This window comes from Mytilus californianus, unplaced genomic scaffold (assembly GCF_021869535.1).
Source record: "Mytilus californianus isolate M0D057914Y unplaced genomic scaffold, xbMytCali1.0.p SCAF_2, whole genome shotgun sequence".
In the NCBI taxonomy this organism is placed as follows: Eukaryota; Metazoa; Mollusca; class Bivalvia; order Mytilida; family Mytilidae; genus Mytilus; species Mytilus californianus.
The window spans coordinates 107,400,068-107,421,486 of record NW_026262668.1 but is presented as its reverse complement, the minus strand read 5'-3'; the positions used below and the strand labels follow the sequence as shown (position 1 = coordinate 107,421,486).

The window sequence follows — 21,419 nt, the reverse complement described above, 5'->3', positions numbered from 1 at the left end:
CGAGTGACATCAATACCAATTCATGACACAAAATAACTATGTTAAACTTACAACAGAAGAAATATAATGAACATCGCTTTTATTGTCTACTTAATATCGAAGTCAGAATGTGGTCTTTGTAGAGATGTTGTAAATTAATCAAAAACAACAAAAAACAAAATAATCTGAATGTTTATATTGAAAAAAGTAACGTTGTGTAAATCATTACAATTATTTTTATTTCAAATGAATATCAAGCTGTTGCATTTTTCCGCTGAGACAACAACCCGACCAAATAGTAAACAAAACAGCCGCAGGCCACCAATGGGTCTTTACCAAAGCGAGAAAATCCCGCACCCGAAGGCGCACTTGAGCTGGCCCTTTAACAAAAATATGTACTAGTTCAGTGAAAATGGACGTCACACTGAACTCCTAAACAAATAAACGAACTAAAATTAAAAAAACATACAAAATGAAGACTAACAAAGGCCAGAGGCTCCTTCCTGACTTGGGACAGGAGCAAAAAATGCGGCGGGGTTAAACATGTTTATTGAGATCTCAACCCTCCCCTATACCTCTAGCCTATGTAGATTAAACAAACACACAGCAATACACCGCTACATATTGTGCCAAAGTCGGGCTGGGGAGGGTGCATGTTATACTGATTTAACCCACTGGATTGTGTGCCTGCGCCAAGTCTAGCCAGGGAGGGATTGCTGGATTAGCCCACTAAATTTTGAGCCAAACGTCCGGCTATCCGGGTTTTGTATTGTTCATTGTTGATTAAACGTCTATTTTACTATCTATGGACAGGACTCGATGGTCTTTGTTGTTGTGGTCTCTTAATTCTCCTACCTTTTATCTTTTTATGTATTATTGTCGTATAACAGATCTAAAGCCGTTTAATTACGAAACTATCTGCAATATATTTAATAGTCCAAAACATGCATGACAAATTTGACACTAGACGTTACGCAAACAAAAATCAATACATCAATGTATATAAAGTCACAATTAATACAACTTTATATAAAAATAAGGAGATGTGGTATGATTGCTAATAAGACAACTATCCACCAAAGTTCAAATGAAGTGGATGTAAGCAATTATAGGCAACCGTACGGCCTTCAACAATGAGAAAAACCCATACCGTATAGTCAGCTACAACAGTCCCCGACATGAAAAATATGAAACAATTCAATTGAGAAAACCAACGGCCTTTTCTACAACAAAACAATTAACGAAAAACAAATTTTCTGCTCTTTGGTCGGATTGTTGTCTCTTTGATACATTCCCCGTTTCAATTCTCAATTTTGTTATAGATATAACTGCATATAAAAATAAGAATACGTGATGTGATAGACAATCAGACAAATCCTTCCAGTGGTCAACAGACGTTAGCAATATAGGTCACCGTACGACCTTCAACAATAAGCAAAACATACACTATATAGCATGAAAGCTTCAAATGGCCTTGTCATGACAAACACGATAGTTGAGTGGATGCAGAACAAAGCGAGTGAAAAAAACACGGATACCGCATGGAAACTGGCAAATGGTCCGCAATGTTACTTTGGTCAACTCACTTACTTGAAATTAAAGACCTGGCGAATTTAAGTCCTTATCTATGGCTGAGATGTATGTTTAAAAAAAAGGAAAATCAAGGTTTGTTTGGACAATTTTATAATGCAAGTCTTGGTTTTAAATTATTTACGAGTAAGCTTAACGAGTCAATAACAAATAATCACTCCCAGAAAGACGGGAAAATCCATTAACAAAAGAAAAAAAGAATATACGAACTACAGTGCACAGTATATTATATACATATTTTATTTGCGATCATAAAATGTACGAAGTCGTCCATTACTATGTAAATTGGGTCGATTAAAAAAAAAGCTGAATATGTTTCTGTTGACAAGGGTTTTTCACAAGTATAGTAGTTAGCAGAAAAGTTCACCAAACTATACATTTTACCTATTCAAAAACGTAAATGCAAATTTCACAAGGCTTGATCCAAATAGCTTTTTTATTGTCTAATAACTTGCAAGTACGAAAAAGACAGGACAGAAGTATATTTTGTCTATATGTTTTGTGTTTATAGATATAAGAAGATGTGGTATGAGTGCCAATGAGACAACTCTCCATCCAAGTCAAAATTTATAAAAGTAAACCATTTGCACACTTTTTAAAGTTGATCATGCATTCGTTTTAAAATAAAATTTTGACCAGATAAAAGTTAAAAGATGACATAATTGAACAACCGCAATTGTTAAATCGCTTTGACGTCCGAAAAAAAAGATAATAATCAACACATGCATATTGTTTAACATTTCACAGTGGTATCATACTTTAACTTTGTTTCAACCTGTTTATTTACTTTTGACCTTAGTTATTTATCCCTTATAATTTTTATTAACTATGTATTTGCATTCAGGTATCACAGATCAAAGTTATTCGTTCATTGTGTGTTAATTTACGTTTTTTGATTGAGTTATGCCTTCCAATTGATATTTTATAGTGTGTCTTTCTATGTTGTGATGTTATACTATTGTTTCAGAAAAAGGGAGAAGGTTTGGTACCATTAAAACGTTTAATCCCGCTGCAAATGTTTGCACCTGTCCTAAGTCAGGAATCTGATGTACAGTAGTTGTCGTCTGTTTATGTAGTTCAAACGTGTTTCTCGTTTCTCGTTTTTATATAGATTAGACCGTTGGTTTTCCCGTTTGAATGGTTTTACACTAGTAATTTTTGGGGCCCTTTATAGCTTGCTGTTCGGTGTGAGCCAATGCTCCGTGTTGAAGGCCGTATCTGGACCTATAATGGTTTACTTTTATAAATTGTTACTTGGATGGAGAATTGTCTCATTGGCACTCATACCACATCTTCCTATACCTATTGTAACTTTTAAAGCCAATTAAATCCTTTTTTTGCTGAAAGAACGTGCGATATCATAAAAATTGATTATCAAAACATAACAAAAACACAAGTAAAGAACGTTTAAGTATTCGATATAAATGAAAACACAAAGGTTATTCCTGATTAGTTTTTCGAATTATTTTATTTATGCGTTGAGACCCTTTGGTGACCCCACAGTTTAAATGTCTATAATAAATACGTCGTGAATAGTGGGCGTTACAGACGAACGTTCACCTAATCTGACCCAGTCAATGGGATATTTTAGCGCGCCAATCAATGGTCTCGTCTACACTGGTATGCACATGATTCTAGAGAAAATGTAATAATAAGACTGCAAGAATGTAATTTTGCAACATCATCAATATCTAATTACTTGTATTTTTTTATCCTGCATACGGATAGAACTGGGATATACATATATGAGAACCGTAACTTCTAAAGACAGAAGACAGGGTTGCATTCGTTTGGTATTGCTTTACGTACGAAGAATGATAATGCTCTCTAAGCGTGACATAAGAATTGAAACTACTATTGTTTCAGAAAAAGGGAGAAGGTTTGGTACCATTAAAACGTTTAATCCCGCTGCAAATGTTTGCACCTGTCCTAAGTCAGGAATCTGATGTACAGTAGTTGTCGTCTGTTTATGTAGTTCAAACGTGTTTCTCGTTTCTCGTTTTTATATAGATTAGACCGTTGGTTTTCCCGTTTGAATGGTTTTACACTAGTAATTTTTGGGGCCCTTTATAGCTTGCTGTTCGGTGTGAGCCAATGCTCCGTGTTGAAGGCCGTATCTGGACCTATAATGGTTTACTTTTATAAATTGTTACTTGGATGGAGAATTGTCTCATTGGCACTCATACCACATCTTCCTATATCTATTGTAACTTTTTAAGCCAATTAAATCCTTTTTTTGCTGAAAGAACGTGCGATATCATAAAAATTGATTATCAAAACATAACAAAAACACAAGTAAAGAACGTTTAAGTATTCGATATAAATGAAAACACAAAGGTTATTCCTGATTAGTTTTTCGAATTATTTTATTTATGCGTTGAGACCCTTTGGTGACCCCACAGTTTAAATGTCTATAATAAATACGTCGTGAATAGTGGGCGTTACAGACGAACGTTCACCTAATCTGACCCAGTCAATGGGATATTTTAGCGCGCCAATCAATGGTCTCGTCTACACTGGTATGCACATGATTCTAGAGAAAATGTAATAATAAGACTGCAAGAATGTAATTTTGCAACATCATCAATATCTAATTACTTGTATTTTTTTATCCTGCATACGGATAGAACTGGGATATACATATATGCGAACCGTAACTTCTAAAGACAGAAGACAGGGTTGCATTCGTTTGGTATTGCTTTACGTACGAAGAATGATAATGCTCTCTAAGCGTGACATAAGAATTGAAACTACTATTGTTTCAGAAAAAGGGAGAAGGTTTGGTACCATTAAAACGTTTAATCCCGCTGCAAATGTTTGCACCTGTCCTAAGTCAGGAATCTGATGTACAGTAGTTGTCGTCTGTTTATGTAGTTCAAACGTGTTTCTCGTTTCTCGTTTTTATATAGATTAGACCGTTGGTTTTCCCGTTTGAATGGTTTTACACTAGTAATTTTTGGGGCCCTTTATAGCTTGCTGTTCGGTGTGAGCCAATGCTCCGTGTTGAAGGCCGTATCTGGACCTATAATGGTTTACTTTTATAAATTGTTACTTGGATGGAGAATTGTCTCATTGGCACTCATACCACATCTTCCTATACCTATTGTAACTTTTAAAGCCAATTAAATCCTTTTTTTGCTGAAAGAACGTGCGATATCATAAAAATTGATTATCAAAACATAACAAAAACACAAGTAAAGAACGTTTAAGTATTCGATATAAATGAAAACACAAAGGTTATTCCTGATTAGTTTTTCGAATTATTTTATTTATGCGTTGAGACCCTTTGGTGACCCCACAGTTTAAATGTCTATAATAAATACGTCGTGAATAGTGGGCGTTACAGACGAACGTTCACCTAATCTGACCCAGTCAATGGGATATTTTAGCGCGCCAATCAATGGTCTCGTCTACACTGGTATGCACATGATTCTAGAGAAAATGTAATAATAAGACTGCAAGAATGTAATTTTGCAACATCATCAATATCTAATTACTTGTATTTTTTTATCCTGCATACGGATAGAACTGGGATATACATATATGAGAACCGTAACTTCTAAAGACAGAAGACAGGGTTGCATTCGTTTGGTATTGCTTTACGTACGAAGAATGATAATGCTCTCTAAGCGTGACATAAGAATTGAAACTACTATTGTTTCAGAAAAAGGGAGAAGGTTTGGTACCATTAAAACGTTTAATCCCGCTGCAAATGTTTGCACCTGTCCTAAGTCAGGAATCTGATGTACAGTAGTTGTCGTCTGTTTATGTAGTTCAAACGTGTTTCTCGTTTCTCGTTTTTATATAGATTAGACCGTTGGTTTTCCCGTTTGAATGGTTTTACACTAGTAATTTTTGGGGCCCTTTATAGCTTGCTGTTCGGTGTGAGCCAATGCTCCGTGTTGAAGGCCGTATCTGGACCTATAATGGTTTACTTTTATAAATTGTTACTTGGATGGAGAATTGTCTCATTGGCACTCATACCACATCTTCCTATATCTATTGTAACTTTTAAAGCCAATTAAATCCTTTTTTTGCTGAAAGAACGTGCGATATCATAAAAATTGATTATCAAAACATAACAAAAACACAAGTAAAGAACGTTTAAGTATTCGATATAAATTAAAACACAAAGGTTATTCCTGATTAGTTTTTCGAATTATTTTATTTATGCGTTGAGACCCTTTGGTGACCCCACAGTTTAAATGTCTATAATAAATACGTCGTGAATAGTGGGCGTTACAGACGAACGTTCACCTAATCCGACCCAGTCAATGGGATATTTTAGCGCGCCAATCAATGGTCTCGTCTACACTGGTATGCACATGATTCTAGAGAAAATGTAATAATAAGACTGCAAGAATGTAATTTTGCAACATCATCAATATCTAATTACTTGTATTTTTTTATCCTGCATACGGATAGAACTGGGATATACATATATGAGAACCGTAACTTCTAAAGACAGAAGACAGGGTTGCATTCGTTTGGTATTGCTTTACGTACGAAGAATGATAATGCTCTCTAAGCGTGACATAAGAATTGAAACTACTATTGTTTCAGAAAAAGGGAGAAGGTTTGGTACCATTAAAACGTTTAATCCCGCTGCAAATGTTTGCACCTGTCCTAAGTCAGGAATCTGATGTACAGTAGTTGTCGTCTGTTTATGTAGTTCAAACGTGTTTCTCGTTTCTCGTTTTTATATAGATTAGACCGTTGGTTTTCCCGTTTGAATGGTTTTACACTAGTAATTTTTGGGGCCCTTTATAGCTTGCTGTTCGGTGTGAGCCAATGCTCCGTGTTGAAGGCCGTATCTGGACCTATAATGGTTTACTTTTATAAATTGTTACTTGGATGGAGAATTGTCTCATTGGCACTCATACCACATCTTCCTATATCTATTGTAACTTTTAAAGCCAATTAAATCCTTTTTTTTGCTGAAAGAACGTGCGATATCATAAAAATTGATTATCAAAACATAACAAAAACACAAGTAAAGAACGTTTAAGTATTCGATATAAATGAAAACACAAAGGTTATTCCTGATTAGTTTTTCGAATTATTTTATTTATGCGTTGAGACCCTTTGGTGACCCCACAGTTTAAATGTCTATAATAAATACGTCGTGAATAGTGGGCGTTACAGACGAACGTTCACCTAATCTGACCCAGTCAATGGGATATTTTAGCGCGCCAATCAATGGTCTCGTCTACACTGGTATGCACATGATTCTAGAGAAAATGTAATAATAAGACTGCAAGAATGTAATTTTGCAACATCATCAATATCTAATTACTTGTATTTTTTTATCCTGCATACGGATAGAACTGGGATATACATATATGAGAACCGTAACTTCTAAAGACAGAAGACAGGGTTGCATTCGTTTGGTATTGCTTTACGTACGAAGAATGATAATGCTCTCTAAGCGTGACATAAGAATTGAAACAACTATATCATGGTTCCCCCCCCCCCCCCCCCAAAAAAAAAAAAAAGTAAAATAACAAAGATAACGAACTCCAAGGTAAATTCAAAACGGAAAGTCCTTTATCAAATGTCAAAATCAAAAACTCAAATGGAGCCTTCTACAAGACAGAATTTCATTTCATGTCCAGCATGCTCTTCATTTACAGTTGAGGTCGAAATTCGTGCTCTCATTCTGATCGACCCAATCAGCAGAACCTATCTAGTGAAATATGGTTAATGTGTTCTTATGAATGTGCATGGAGCGTGTGTCACTAGGGCAAACAAATCAATCAAACCTTTGTAGAATTCGACTTTGTTGTTTGCAAATGCTGAAAAATATACTAAAGTATAACGATTATGTTTTTCACTTAACCTTCCATTCCCTATCCCAATTGCGGTCTTTGACTGTGAAGATACTTTGACTCTAAACTTTCAAATCGTTTGGCTCTGTTGAAATAAGGGTCAAGCTACGCCACTGTATGCTTACCCATGATTCTATGTCATATCTTTGTAATATCAGTTCTGAATGCAAAACGATTTGTTAGTTGAAAATATGACAATTGTTTTAAAAATTGCATGGTCATTGTCTTCTTTAGATATAAGAAGATGTGGTATGAGTGCCAATGAGACAACTCTCCATCCAAGTTACAATTTGTAAAAGTAAACCATTATGCATTTAATCATAAACTTCATAATCCAAGGCTCCGTGTTGAAGATCGTAATTTGACCTATAATGGTTTACTTTGATAAATTTTGACTTGGATGGAGAGTTGTCTCATTGGCACTCATACCACATCTTCTTATATCTATGTAGTAATGCCTTTTACTTGAAGATAAAGACAGAGTTAAAGGCAAAATTATCCTTGTTTTAATGAACGCCTCAACCACGTGAGATGCAATATCTAACACGCCGTGCGACACATTACATTTTGTTGAAAAATTAACTTTAAAACCTAGAAATATTGACTTGGAAGCAAAGGGTTATGTCTGATTATATGATGTAAATTCATTTCTATATATAAAGTACGGAAAGAGGTCGCAGAAAAGTAGTTTTTTTATACTGAAACTTGCATTTGAAGTCTCAATATCTGCAACATGGAAAACTGAGGAGAGATGTTTGATAAAACAGAGCTCTGTATACGTTTGCTCGAATATATTATGGGTCGGTAACTTCCGTGCATTACAGCATTAGGTGCTAACAGTTTGCAAAGAAGAAAAAAATGTTACTTTTACATACTTTTTTCGTGAAAATACACAATCAATGTCATAGAAACTATTCAGTCAGAGATGTATATCCTGCCAAAATATTATCATCGCATGCATCTTGTCGATCGTTACGGTCATTTACTTGAATTCATCACTAGTAATAAACACTGAAAACTTTGGCATACAAAACTAGATTTAGTTGGCAATACTGGGCAATTCATACTCGACAAGCATAAGTTCGAACATATTTTTGTCCAGTATGAACTTGGAATATGTGATTAGTATTACGAACAGACGCCATTGATTATTTGATTTGTATATCACTATAACAAATAGTAAACACTGATTTTGTTTAAATATGATGTTTTCCGAATGAAGAAAGTTAGGAAAACATCAGGCTTGGTGTGTGGAACGTAAATGGTTGGTCTAAATATGAAAATTCTGATAATTCTAGGATTAGAGAAAGTGTTTTGAATTTCCTTAATTTGGATATAATTGGTGTTTGTGAAACCTTCTTAAAAACGATGATAATATTGAAATTAGTGGTTATCAATGGTATGGCCATAATAGAAAGTTTAAAAATGCCAAAATGAAGAGAGGCTCTGGTGGTGTGGGTGTGTTGATAAAAGATGAAGTCTTGGATAATTTCAGTGTTTCAATTCTTGATAGTTCATGCAGTGGAAGATATTTTGTGTATCAAATTATCACATAAATATGATGATTCAAATAATACATGGTTCTGTGTTTGCTATTTACCACCGGAGGGGTCAAGTCGTTTAAATGATGGTGAAAAATTCTATAATGATCTGCTAGAACAAGTTTATTGCTACCAAAATGAAGGCTTTGTGTATATTGGTGGAGATGTTAACTCTAGATGCGGTAGTGAGCAGGATTATATACAAGGTGTGGATGATATTAATGACAGAGAAATAATTGACGTTATTAATAACAAGTACGGTGATCTTCTAATTGACATTTTGACCAGTTGAACTTGTGTATGCTAAATGGTCGTGCTGATGGAAATAACGATTTCACTTGTGTATCAAAGCGTGGACGGTCAGTTGTTGACTATGTCTTTACACCTCATGAACAGTTAGACATGTGTACAAGCTGTGACGTGTATTTAATGTCTGATCTTATAGTCGATACTGGTTTGAACGTTGAGAAGTCCATCCCGGACCATGGACCAATAATGTGGACTGTAAACGTAAAGAAAGACATTGCTTGCGATACGAGTAAAATTGGACAAGCACCAAATACAGATAGACATATTGGTCTGAAGAACTTACCTCATTATGGAATAAAGTGTGTATTAAAGAAAAGCAGTGGTTGAAATGCAAAAACTGCACTAATCTGAGACGTAAACTAAAACAGGAATTTTGTAATATTCGTAATCAGTTCGATAAACTAAACGTAACTTTCAACAAAAGGAGCAGGATAATTTGACTAAACTGTTTCAAAGTCACAACACTCAGGACTTCTGGAAATACATTGGTTATATTGGTATTGCGAATGAACGTCGCCAAAACATTCCATTCAAAGTAAAAACAGATGACGGCTTTAGTAGTGATGTTGATGCTGTCCCGGACAAATGGAAAACAGATTTTGAAAAACTATTTAATTCTGGTGATAATGGTAACTTTGATAACAATCATTTAGGCTGGGTAAAAGGAAACAATCATGTTTTCTCGACTAGGAACTGTGACACTTTGAACTGCCCTGTGACGAGACAAGATGTCATTGACGCTGTAAATAGGACTAAATTGAATAAAGCAGTCGGCTTTGACTATATTCCTGCGGAAAGTTTACGCAATAGCATATGTATAGACCTGTTATTTAAACTTATTTCATTCTGCTTTCAAAATGGTAAAGTGCCTGATTTATGGTTAAATGGAATTATAAATCCTATTCCAAAATATGATAGTGGTTGTAAATTCGATCCTATGTCATATAGAGGTATAACTATTTTATCTATCCCATGTAAAATTTTTGCTGACATTTTGAATAAGCGTTTAAATAAATGGCTCAATGAAAATGAAATTTTATGTGATGAACAGAACGGTTTTCGAAAAGGTAGAAACTGTACAGATCATGTTTATGTATTAGATAATATTGTCAAAAGCAGAAAAAATGCAAAAAAGGATACATTTGTATGTTTTGTTGACGCAAAGAAAGCATTTGATACTGTTGATAGAGACTGTCTACTTTTTAAATTGAGAAAAATTGGTATTAGCGGTATATTTTTAAATTGTATTACTTCTTTATACAGTAATATCAATTGTGCAGTCAGAGTAAATAACTTTATAACATCCTTTTTTCCTGTTGCTCTTGGTGTAAAACAAGGCTGTATTTTATCGCCGACTTTATTTTCTATCTATGTAAATGATTTAGTCTCAGATATTAAAGAAGCAAATTGAGGTATTCAAAAAGATTACATAATGGTCTCTATGTTATTATATGCTGATGACATTGCATTGATTGCACCTGATACAGAGAAACTGCAAAAGCAGTTGGACATTTTAAACAAGTGGTGTGAAAAGTGGAGATTAACTCTAAATAAAAACAAAACCAAAATTGTTCATTTTAGAAATAAATCTATACAAAGAAGTAATTTTCAGTTCAAATGTGGTGAACTTTGTCTTGAATATGCAACTTGTTATAAATATCTTGGTGTACTTTTGAATGAATTTTCGGATTATTCAATAATTGCCAAAGAACTGTATAAATCAGCTAATAGAGCTCTTGGTGTTATTAAAGCAAAATTTTGTAAAACTGGTGGTATGAATTTTGATGTATTTACTAAATTATATGACACTTTAGTCAAACCCATTTTTACATATGCTTCCGGTGTATGGGGCATTAATATACATAATTGTATAAATAGTTTGCAAAACAATGCTTGTAAATTTTTCTAAGGCTTAAGCAAGAGAAGCAGCAATCTAGCTGCTAGAGGTGTTATGGGTTTTTTTTATCAGGTGATGCACTACAAAAAGTTGAAGTTTTTAAACTATGGAATCGTCTTAAATGTGACAATACCAGTAATATATGTAAAAAGGTTCATACCTGGGCGATTAGAAGAAAATCGTCATGGGATTATAGAGTTTTACAGGTAGCTCGTAAATATAGTTTGATTCAAAATGTAGAAGATGAAATTAATATGAGTAATGTATGGGATTCTATACAAACTTTTGAAAAAGAATCTTGGCATCATGAAGTATGGAATGATAAAAATAATGTCAATGGTAATAAATTAAGATTTTATAGATTGTTTAAAACTTGTATTGGTACGGAGCCTTATGTAAAGGTAGTTAATAATAGATGCCACCGACGTATTTTGTCACTTTTCAGAGTTGGTTCGTTACAACTTTAAGTTGAAACAGGTCGATATGCTAGACCACCAGAACCTCTACAAGACCGTTTATGTATTTTTTGTGATAGTGGCCAAATTGAAGATGAAAAACACTTTCTTTTTAGTTGTTGTTTTTACTCTGATATCAGACATGAATTATATGCCAAAGCCTGTCTTTTAAATGTTGATTTTGAGTATTTATGCGATATTGAAAAACTTCGTTATGTGTAATGAGAATATGGTTCCTCTTTTAGCTAGTTCCCTTTATTATATGTTTTACCGACGTAAACATGTCATCTAGAAATGATATATGTTTTTTATTTTTTTTATTTTTTTTTATTTACGAAATACTTTTTAAATGTAACAAAGTTGTCCTTTTATGTATGTATGAGATTTTTGTTTTAATGATAGTGTCTCATAAGTCGTTTTCGGCTGGCATTCTTTTACTAAATGTTAGGTTCTTATGACATTATGTGTATATATATAGATACTGTAATGGATGGTGACCCTTTAATAAAATAAATCTTATCTTATCTTATCTTATCTTATCATGGCAAAATTTAATTAAAATCCAAGCAACAGCAACATCATTACAGAAGCACAGCTTGGAGATCCAACGCTGAAGTACTGAAGGGTGGTTTAGTCAGCAATATTTCACAAGTAGCAGCCGGGCTATTCATAGTCTGCATAAAATTAAGTAAATTTCGCTCCAGTTATGTAACTGTACTACATAACTGTACTTTAATATGTTACCATGACGGATGGAGGTATGAATACTGGAGCCTCTGAAAATTGGATAAGAACAGCAGCAAACAAAACTCAATTTAACAGGGTCGGAGAGGATGGATCAAAATTTTACAACGTCTTTTCAGATTGGTTTTCAAAATATAAGTGACTATTAAAATGCACGAGTTTTACGACTTAACTCTCAAATACTCATATTAGCATAACAATAGCAATAAAGGACGACTCGATTACACGTATTTGTAAATGCAATGAACGAATTTAATTTTAATTTAATTAAATTCTTTTAAATTCACTGTATAATAAAATAAAGATGGACCATATAAATACGCATTATGAACGCAATATTGAAATATTGTTTTGAAGCTAATTTCAAATAGTGTGCTGATGCTAAATAAATGCCAAATGAAAGAGACAAGGACTACTTTTTGATAAACTGTTGCTATGATAACCAAATTATTCATTTTTTTAGTCAAATGGGTTATTTGTAAACTGAACAAAATTTCTTGTATAACAATGACTATAAGAACAGGAAAATTGTAAACACAGAATGAATCATCTGAACAACATAAACATCTGTTCTAACAACAGCCAAACACTTGCAATCATTTTCATTTTTCGAATTAATATCAACATTTATATATAATTTAAACACATGATTAAATTATCTGAAGAACTTGAACAATATTCATAATAAAATGTGTTACCTTTTAACTTTTATATTTAATGCGATCAACATTCTTGACAATCTCATATTCCGTTGTGATAAGGGAAAAATGAGCCATCACTTTTTTATATAGATACTTTATAACTTTTGTAGAATTATAATGATTCTGTTTCTTAAAGATAACTGTTTCAAGGGGTTCGTGTTGCTTTAGTTTTAAGTGAGGTTCTTAGTGTTTGTTAATTTCTCTATTTCGGTAACAGTTTTGTCTATCCTTTGTAATGAAAAACGTGTATTTATTTCAAAGTTAAAAAGAAGTCATTAAAAAATTAACATTGACCGATTGGTTTACGAATTTGGTGGTGTCTTAGGGTAAGATAATAGTCAAGTATCAATCTCCTATTGTGTGATTCCTAATCACTTATCCACGTATTGTATAGGAGTAATACGACGGACAAGGGCGTTCTCAGTTTGCCTTCGACTAAAGAGATAAATTATTACTTTGCAGGCTTTGGTACCATCCGTCTCTCTTCTTACAAGAAGATACAACAATTATGCAAATAAATAGAAAATTCGAATATCATAACTGCATTTTGTCAAAATAACGACAACTTTTTTTTGCAGATTTTCATCCTTAATTTACCAGCTGACCAACTCTTTGGGTGTAAGTATATCTGTTAATAGTGGTTTTCCAATTTTGGTTTGGATCATGTTCAGTGGTACGTACCTCAACCATATGTGTGGGTTTGGAGTAGTCACTGAATATATATAATTATCATATTCATCAAGATAAATAAAAAAAGGAAAAGTTAGATATAGAGATAAATTTGAAACAAATCAGTTCAAAGCAAACTGCCCAGTTTTAGAGCGCATTGTTAGAGCTTCTGTCACTTCTGTGTACTATTATTTACTAAGTGCACACGTGCATTAATCAAACATACCTTATACAGATGAAACCTACTTTTCGAATTTTACTCATCCTTAAGAATCTTAATATAGATTTGCCTTTCTTTTGTTTCTTCGTCTTCTGTTTATCATTGAATAAATAAGAAAAAGATTTTTTGAGAATAATGGAAAAATAAATTAAAGACTATTTCATTAACCGCTGCGTTTCACTATGTTACTGATGTTGTATTATCATGTCGAAATTCTGTTAATTTGTCAACAGTTTGTGTCTTTCTTGTATTCTAAAGCCCCAACCCTTTCTTTTCCGTAAAGATAGGAGAAAGGATGGGATTTTATATTTACTGTGATTTTGTTTATATGCAAAATCACAATATTATTTTTTTTTAACCACTTCTGATTTTTTTTTCTAGAAATGTACTAATAAATTAATGGACATTAGTTTAATTGATAATATAGAATCGGCTATTGTTGTCCAATAAAAACACCATGGAAACAAATAAAAAAAGTAAAAAAAAAATAAAATAAAAGGACAAACAAGAATAACAAAACATTCCATATTAAACCAAAGACTGAGCAACACGAACCCCACCGAAAACTAAGGATGAATTCAGGTGCACCGGGATGATATGAGTTCCTGATCCACTTGTGACGCAAGTCATTTTGCTCAAGTATAAATCGGGTAATAATACGCTTTCGGTAATGTCACACTCAAGAAAGGGAGGACAGTGTTGTCGTTAAGACAAGTGGAACATATCCGTAGTCATATGTGATACAAATATTCCATCACGGTCAACCAAACCATGATGGCGTCCGTAAAACTTTCGAAGGAATAGCTTCAACTAAACAACTTTGAACCTTTGATGCAATAGCTTCATTGTAGCAGTAACCATCTATTAAGCAAATCATGATAAGAAACGAAGCACTGGATTATCGTATCCGTATGTAGGCGCTGCTGAAATATTGCTACAAAGAAATGAAAAATTCATTATTTTAAGTTCATTGGGATAGATGCAAACAACAATGTCACCAAATCTTGAATTATTCATCTAAATGGCGGAAAGAGAAAGTAAAGAATAATGACAGCTTCTTTTCATTAGTCTTGAGAAGCTCTTGTATGAAAAACATGTCCGCCAAATGTAACAAATATGTTGTCAGCTTCATTGAATTTCATGCTTGAATCAGAGTGGTTTTCTTTAAGTATGATTTGTTTCTTCCTAAAAAAAAATCATTCTGCGTTGATCATTCTGTTTTCTGAAACAAGTTGAACCAAATCTGTCTCTAAATTTAGAACGAAGAATGATAGCGTGAAGAGTATAAAAGTCAAATATTTTCATACTATTGCATGAAGAGAGGGACTTTGATTGTACGCGTTTTTAAAATCATTTGATATTTTTAGTATGCACATCTGATTCACACCATTCCTAGAGTTGGTTGTTTCACAGTTACTCTGTATACTGGTAATGGATACTGGTAAGATAGATATTGATAATTTGGAAAGATGTTTCTTTTGTACATAATTCGGCAGACCCAGCAATATATCGTTGTGTGTAAGCAAACTTGAATAATTTGGGTATCCAGTAGAGTGGGGGATATTCATTTCTTCATCTATGTTTAAAATTAAAGTCTTACAAGGCAAACAGGTTTTTTGTGGCATGCTACATGCTTTTCATATAACTACGTCCTCACGGTATCAGTTCGAACTTGAAAATTAGAATGTTATCATCTTTTAATGATTGTTTAAAAATTATGAATGTTATACTAACGTTCACTCAGTTTATCACAGTGTTTCCCCTTCTTTTATCTTTTAGGTTAAAAGAGTAGATGCTTATGTTTTAGTTTATATACCCACATCATTATGTTATGTGATATTAATTGGCTATTTTCTGTACACGTCAGTTCGTCAAACCTATAGTTTTGTCAGACGTCTTAAACATGATACAGATAATGAGGTAATAAATCTTTATTGTATATTAACAAAACACTATTTTTGAATGTCATCCTCTCGTGCAGACAGTTCAAAAATCGATAAGATTTAAATTTTACGTGACGGCTTCAGGTATTTTTCATAGACTGACAACATAAACAAACTATATCTTGCTACACTTTTGATATTTTTCTAATGACTGTAACGATATTATGTTCATGAAGTCATATTAAACAAGAAGATGTGGTATGATTGCCAATGAGACAACTCTCCACCCAATGAGATAGAGGTTAATAACTATGTGTCATCGTAAAGCCTTCAACAGTGAGCAAAACACATACCGAATAGTAAGCTATAAAAGGCCCCGAAATGACAAATGCAATACAATTCAAACGAGAAAACTAACGACCTGATCTATGTACAAAACAATAAAAGAAAAAAAAATATGATTTATAACAACAAACGACAACCACTGAATGTGTATGTGTCTAACAACGCTGACGTTATACATATATTCTGGGTAACCATGTCGTTCCGAATGCATTTAAGCTCTTTGAATTTATTATCCAATTTACATAAATGGTATCTTACCGTTTCGATATTTAAACAGTTCTTTTAATTATATCAGGGCTCCAAACCATGCACAAGCAAGCTGCAATATAATTATGTAAAATGGTTATTGAAAAACCCAGAACGCGACATTGAAACACGTACAGACACAGGGTTGAAAAGGTAAGAATTGGAAGTGCCTTTTTTTAATAACAATCTTGAAATATTCACAAAAACGTGACAGGATAAGTATTGCAATAGTAAGGAGTCACATTTTGATTTATGATAATAATATTTTAGTACAACTTATACTGGATCCACTTGTTAGACAATACAAAAGTAAAACAAAAACACCGAACTCCAAGGTATATTCAAAAAGGGTGAAGTTCATAAAAACTGACAAAATCTAATGCGTGTCGTTATCAATCAAGAGAACTAATGTTAAACAACCGTAATATTCCTGACTTTGTTCAGACATTTTGATGGTTAAACCTGGTTTTATAGCTAACTAAACATCCCACCTGTATGACAGTTATTTATAGTTCCGTTATATTGAAAATTTGGGTAAGCAACCCAAAAAGACACAATAGGTTAATGTGACAATAATTGGAATCAAGCAGCCAAAACTGTTTTAATATACATTACAGACATACAACAAAACTAACTAAAAAAATCAAACAAATAAATCAAACAAAGACGCCAACAAAAACATTTTTGTAGTGGATAGTAAATTTGAAAAAGACGCCATAGTCTGATTAAGGATAACATTATTTACAGAAATAGGGTAGGTAGAAAGGTAAGATTATTTTATTTTACAAAACTATTTGATGTAAACTAAATAGGGGCGCATTTTAGACATGAACGTTACACGAACAGTAATCCAAATTTTCTATGCAGCCGACTGTTTTTTTTTTAACAAGGATGATTTATCGAATGGAATGATTTATATAAATTTATGATAAAACAAGCATTCTGAGAGTATTGCATGGCAATACATAGTCCTCTACTGGGTAAAAATTCATTATACTGGAACAAAGTGCTAACTTGTTCTATAACTTGTCATGGTGTAAACAAAAAGTAAATATCATGTCAATATCTTCAAGCATGACTGAAAACAGTGTGGAAAACTGATTATATGAGTGAATTTTTCAAGTCCAAGGACCATAACTCTGCACAAAATCATTAGACCGAAACAAAAATTTGAACTTGATCTGTAACTTGTCATGATAAAACAATATACCAATTATCAATCAATATCTTATAAGCATGATGAAAAAAACATTAAATATGATTAATAGTTCTCTGAAATTAGATATGATGTAATACAGTGTATATCTATATTCAAATTATAATCAAATATAATTAATAGTTCCAAATATTTTTTCTTTCATTTGTCACAAACTAATATAGATTTGTAACTTATCTATAAAATATCAACAACTTTTATCTACACAATGTAATGTATTGAAATATATACATTAATAAAAATAGATTATTATCTAATTAAAGGATTTCTCCTCATAATTTTTTTATATATATATATAGCATTCAGAAAATTAGTTTATACTAAATAAAAAACAAACCTTCCAAAAAATTCTTCAAATAATTTAACAAAGAATGTCTTTTAAAAAATGAGTTATCTCCCTTTGTACAGAGATATGGGTTAACATAGTACTCTAACATTAGAAGTGGTCCACAGTTATGGTCCATAACTCTGAACTAAATCATCAGACCGGAACAAAATTCGAACTTGATCTATAACTTTTCATGATAAAACTATATACCAAATATCAAATCAATATCTACAAGAACGAAGAAAAAAGTGTGGAAAGCTGATTTGCCGGACTGACGGATGGACAGACGGACGGACGGACAGACGGACAGACGGACAGACGGACGGAGTGCAAACCTAAAGTCCCCTTCGACTTCGTCGGTAGGGGACTAAAAATTCTAACACCATGATTAAAACCTGCCTTTAGATAATATCACCGGTACATTGATATTTTCATGCAGACGACGTTGTTTTGATCCAAACACTGCATATGTATTTTAACGTTATCTAAATCGGACCATTTTGGAACCAAAATGTAGGCAGTATCTACAATATGTAAAGCTCTTAATCGGCATAACAAGACTTTCAAATATGTGTGCCATCAACATCAAACTCTCAGAACGACATAAAAAATTCAGATTTGACAAAATAGAAGCACTGATGAGTTTGTTTTTTTTTAACTTGGGACAGATGCATGAACATGTGCGGGTTAAACTAGTTTTTCGATATCTCAAATCTACCCCTTTAAATATTGACGAATGGAATAACATAAACATCATAAATCAGTATTGAAAAAGGATAGTACTTCAGCCATTTTTATTTAGTGGCTTATTTCCGTGACAGAAAAAAAAAAACTATTAACATATATAAGTATCATCATACCTCTTTTGTACTTATTTTGTTAACTGCCTTAATAAAAGTCAGTTACACGAGTTCACAATAGCACCATTCCATCAGAGAACAAAACCAGGTATACTCATAGAATTGAATCAAATTAAATCACAATATTTTACACGTTAGTTGTAGCCATTTTTAGTCCTGAATATCTTTATATATACCGAAATATTTTCAACGTCAAAGCCTATGATAAAACTTAAACACGTATATAAAATATAAATGAACAATAGATAGAACTTACGTACATATTAAGTAAATGTTCACTACATATTTTAGAATGTTGGAAAATTTTTCAAGTCAAAATGTAGAGTAAAGTAATAATTTCTAAAAGCTGAATGTACAATTTGCTATTTAAGGATAAATAAACAATACCCTTATTGGAAGACTCAAAACAAGTCAATGCCAGTACTATCAATGTTCTTGTCTAGCGTCAATGGTTATCGATGTATCTTTTTGTTTAGGTCAATCCAGGAATGCAGTAAAAATATAAAAAACAAAATTGGTGTGAGGTCTCCTCTACATGCTTCACCCAGAGTAATTGCAACATTTGTTGTAGCAGCAATTGCTTTATTTCAGGTAAATTGATTAGATTTCCCTCCAATTATTCTGGAGCTGAATTAATCTTGAAGTTAACAGTAAACAAACAAAAAGCAAAAATAGGAGCATTTTATAGCTTACTATGCAGTATGGGCTTTACTCATTGTCGAAGACCATACGGTGACCTATTGTTGCTAACTTCTACACTATTTGGTCTCTGGTGGAGAGTTGTCTCATTGGCAAATATACCAAATCATATTTGTATATTGACGGCAGGGTTTGTTGCTCGTGCTGTGTGGATGCAGTAGAATGTGTCCCCGTGCCTGTGGAGTATGCCCTTATATTTTACAGTCAGGGTTTTGTTTGTGAGAGAGCTGTCTACAAAGGTCTTTTATAGCTTAGTATGTGGTATGGGTATTGCTCATTGTTGAAGGCCGTACGGTGATCAACAGTTATTAATTTATACGTATAAGTTTTATAAATTTACACTACGATATTTTTTATTCGTCTTTACTTGTGTGGTTCAATAAAGACTAATGATAAGCGATCATTTCAATTCCTCAGCTATTTTGTGTTATGTTGTTTACTGTTGATAAACTTTTCTTTTTTCCTTTGTTTATGCTGTTGTGTGCGTCCTTCTTCAACTTATGATTTTGATTGCCCATATGGTATTTTCTTACTTTATTTAATAAACAAATAATATATGGTTTGTATTAACAATGTCGTTAAACAAGAAAAAAAAACACCACCCAAACAATGGAAATCATTGTTGAAAGGGATTTTATGTAAAGGTAAAATGAAAACGCGTAGTTTTGCATTGCAGTAAAGTAGTCATTTCGATGGGATATTATTCGTTTCAAATTTAGACTACAGTAGTTAACCGATGTTCAACTCTCACAATCGATTTCAGTCGCTCATAACTCTGTAGAAGCAGTTTTCTCAATTGAATTGTTTCATATTTTTCATGTCGGGACCTTTTATAGCCGACTTTACAGTATGGGTTTTCTCATTGTTGAAGGCCGTACGGTTGCCTATAATTGCTTACACGTATAAGTTGATATATGCAAACGCCATATTACGGGGAAAAGGGTATGTTACTGCCGATAAATTGATTATTGAAGGGAAAATTGAATCATCATGCTTGTCATAGATTCTAGTTTAAAGTCGTCCATCAATGTCAATATCGATTAGAATATCAAAATACGAAGCAGACATTCTAGTTTCTGTAGTATCCTTAATCTCATGTTCACTTGAATATGAGATGCAAGCACTTCTGTAGTCTATAAGATCAAATGCACGACGTATGACTTATTGTTGAAGTGTTTTATACAATTTGATAAATATTGGTAATATGATTAAACATTTTTTTTAGGTTGGCATGGATCTGCTCACTAGTTATATCTTCTATCAACCTGGACTTCAGTTTACCACATTCTTCAAACTGAAATTCTTCAACACATCTGGAGAAGCATTTTTACCTGAAATTGAAACATTTTTTATTGTTGCAGATGGTATATATATTTATCCAATGCAATGAAAGTATTATTCAACAGTACATATACACACTATTTTGCCAATCAAATTGTGTTTACCGACCCCCTAAGGGAAGTTAACCTATTTTTAATCTGGTTTTTATTATTTTTACGTCCTTTTTGGTCACATAGCTCTTCAGTAGTTTCGGTTCTTATACATCCTTGGCTTTCAAATATTCGACTTTGAGCGTTACTGATGAAGGTAAATCCAGAAACGCGCTTCGGAAGCATGAAATTAATAACATGTTGTTTCATTTTTGATTAATGAGTTGCTTACTTTTATATACATAAAGAAATTATTTCACAGACTATGTTGTTATATTAGAGAGGATAATTCAAGCATCATATTCAGATATATAAATCGCACCCGATAGTTATTCCTACCCAGAAAATCATTTACTGCATCTAACAGAAATAAAGAGAAATAAACAAAAAAGAATCGATGCAATTTGTACACAGGCCTGTTAATTGAATATAATGAATGTGTTTAGGTAGTTAATTTCAGTAACTTTTAACTGTCAAAA

At 32.9% G+C, this 21,419-nt stretch overlaps 1 protein-coding gene across 1 annotated transcript in view; it reads left to right on the top strand.

Moving 5' to 3' along the window:
* Positions 1–21,419, top strand: part of LOC127730681 (stimulated by retinoic acid gene 6 protein-like) — a 62,939-nt gene that overhangs the window by 26,374 nt on the left and 15,146 nt on the right. The window contains exons 7-11 of the mRNA XM_052239196.1: positions 13,623–13,662; positions 15,713–15,853; positions 16,457–16,560; positions 19,288–19,402; positions 20,736–20,874. Coding sequence (XP_052095156.1) covers positions 13,623–13,662; positions 15,713–15,853; positions 16,457–16,560; positions 19,288–19,402; positions 20,736–20,874 — 539 coding nt within the window. The remainder of the gene's footprint in view (positions 1–13,622; positions 13,663–15,712; positions 15,854–16,456; positions 16,561–19,287; positions 19,403–20,735; positions 20,875–21,419) is intronic.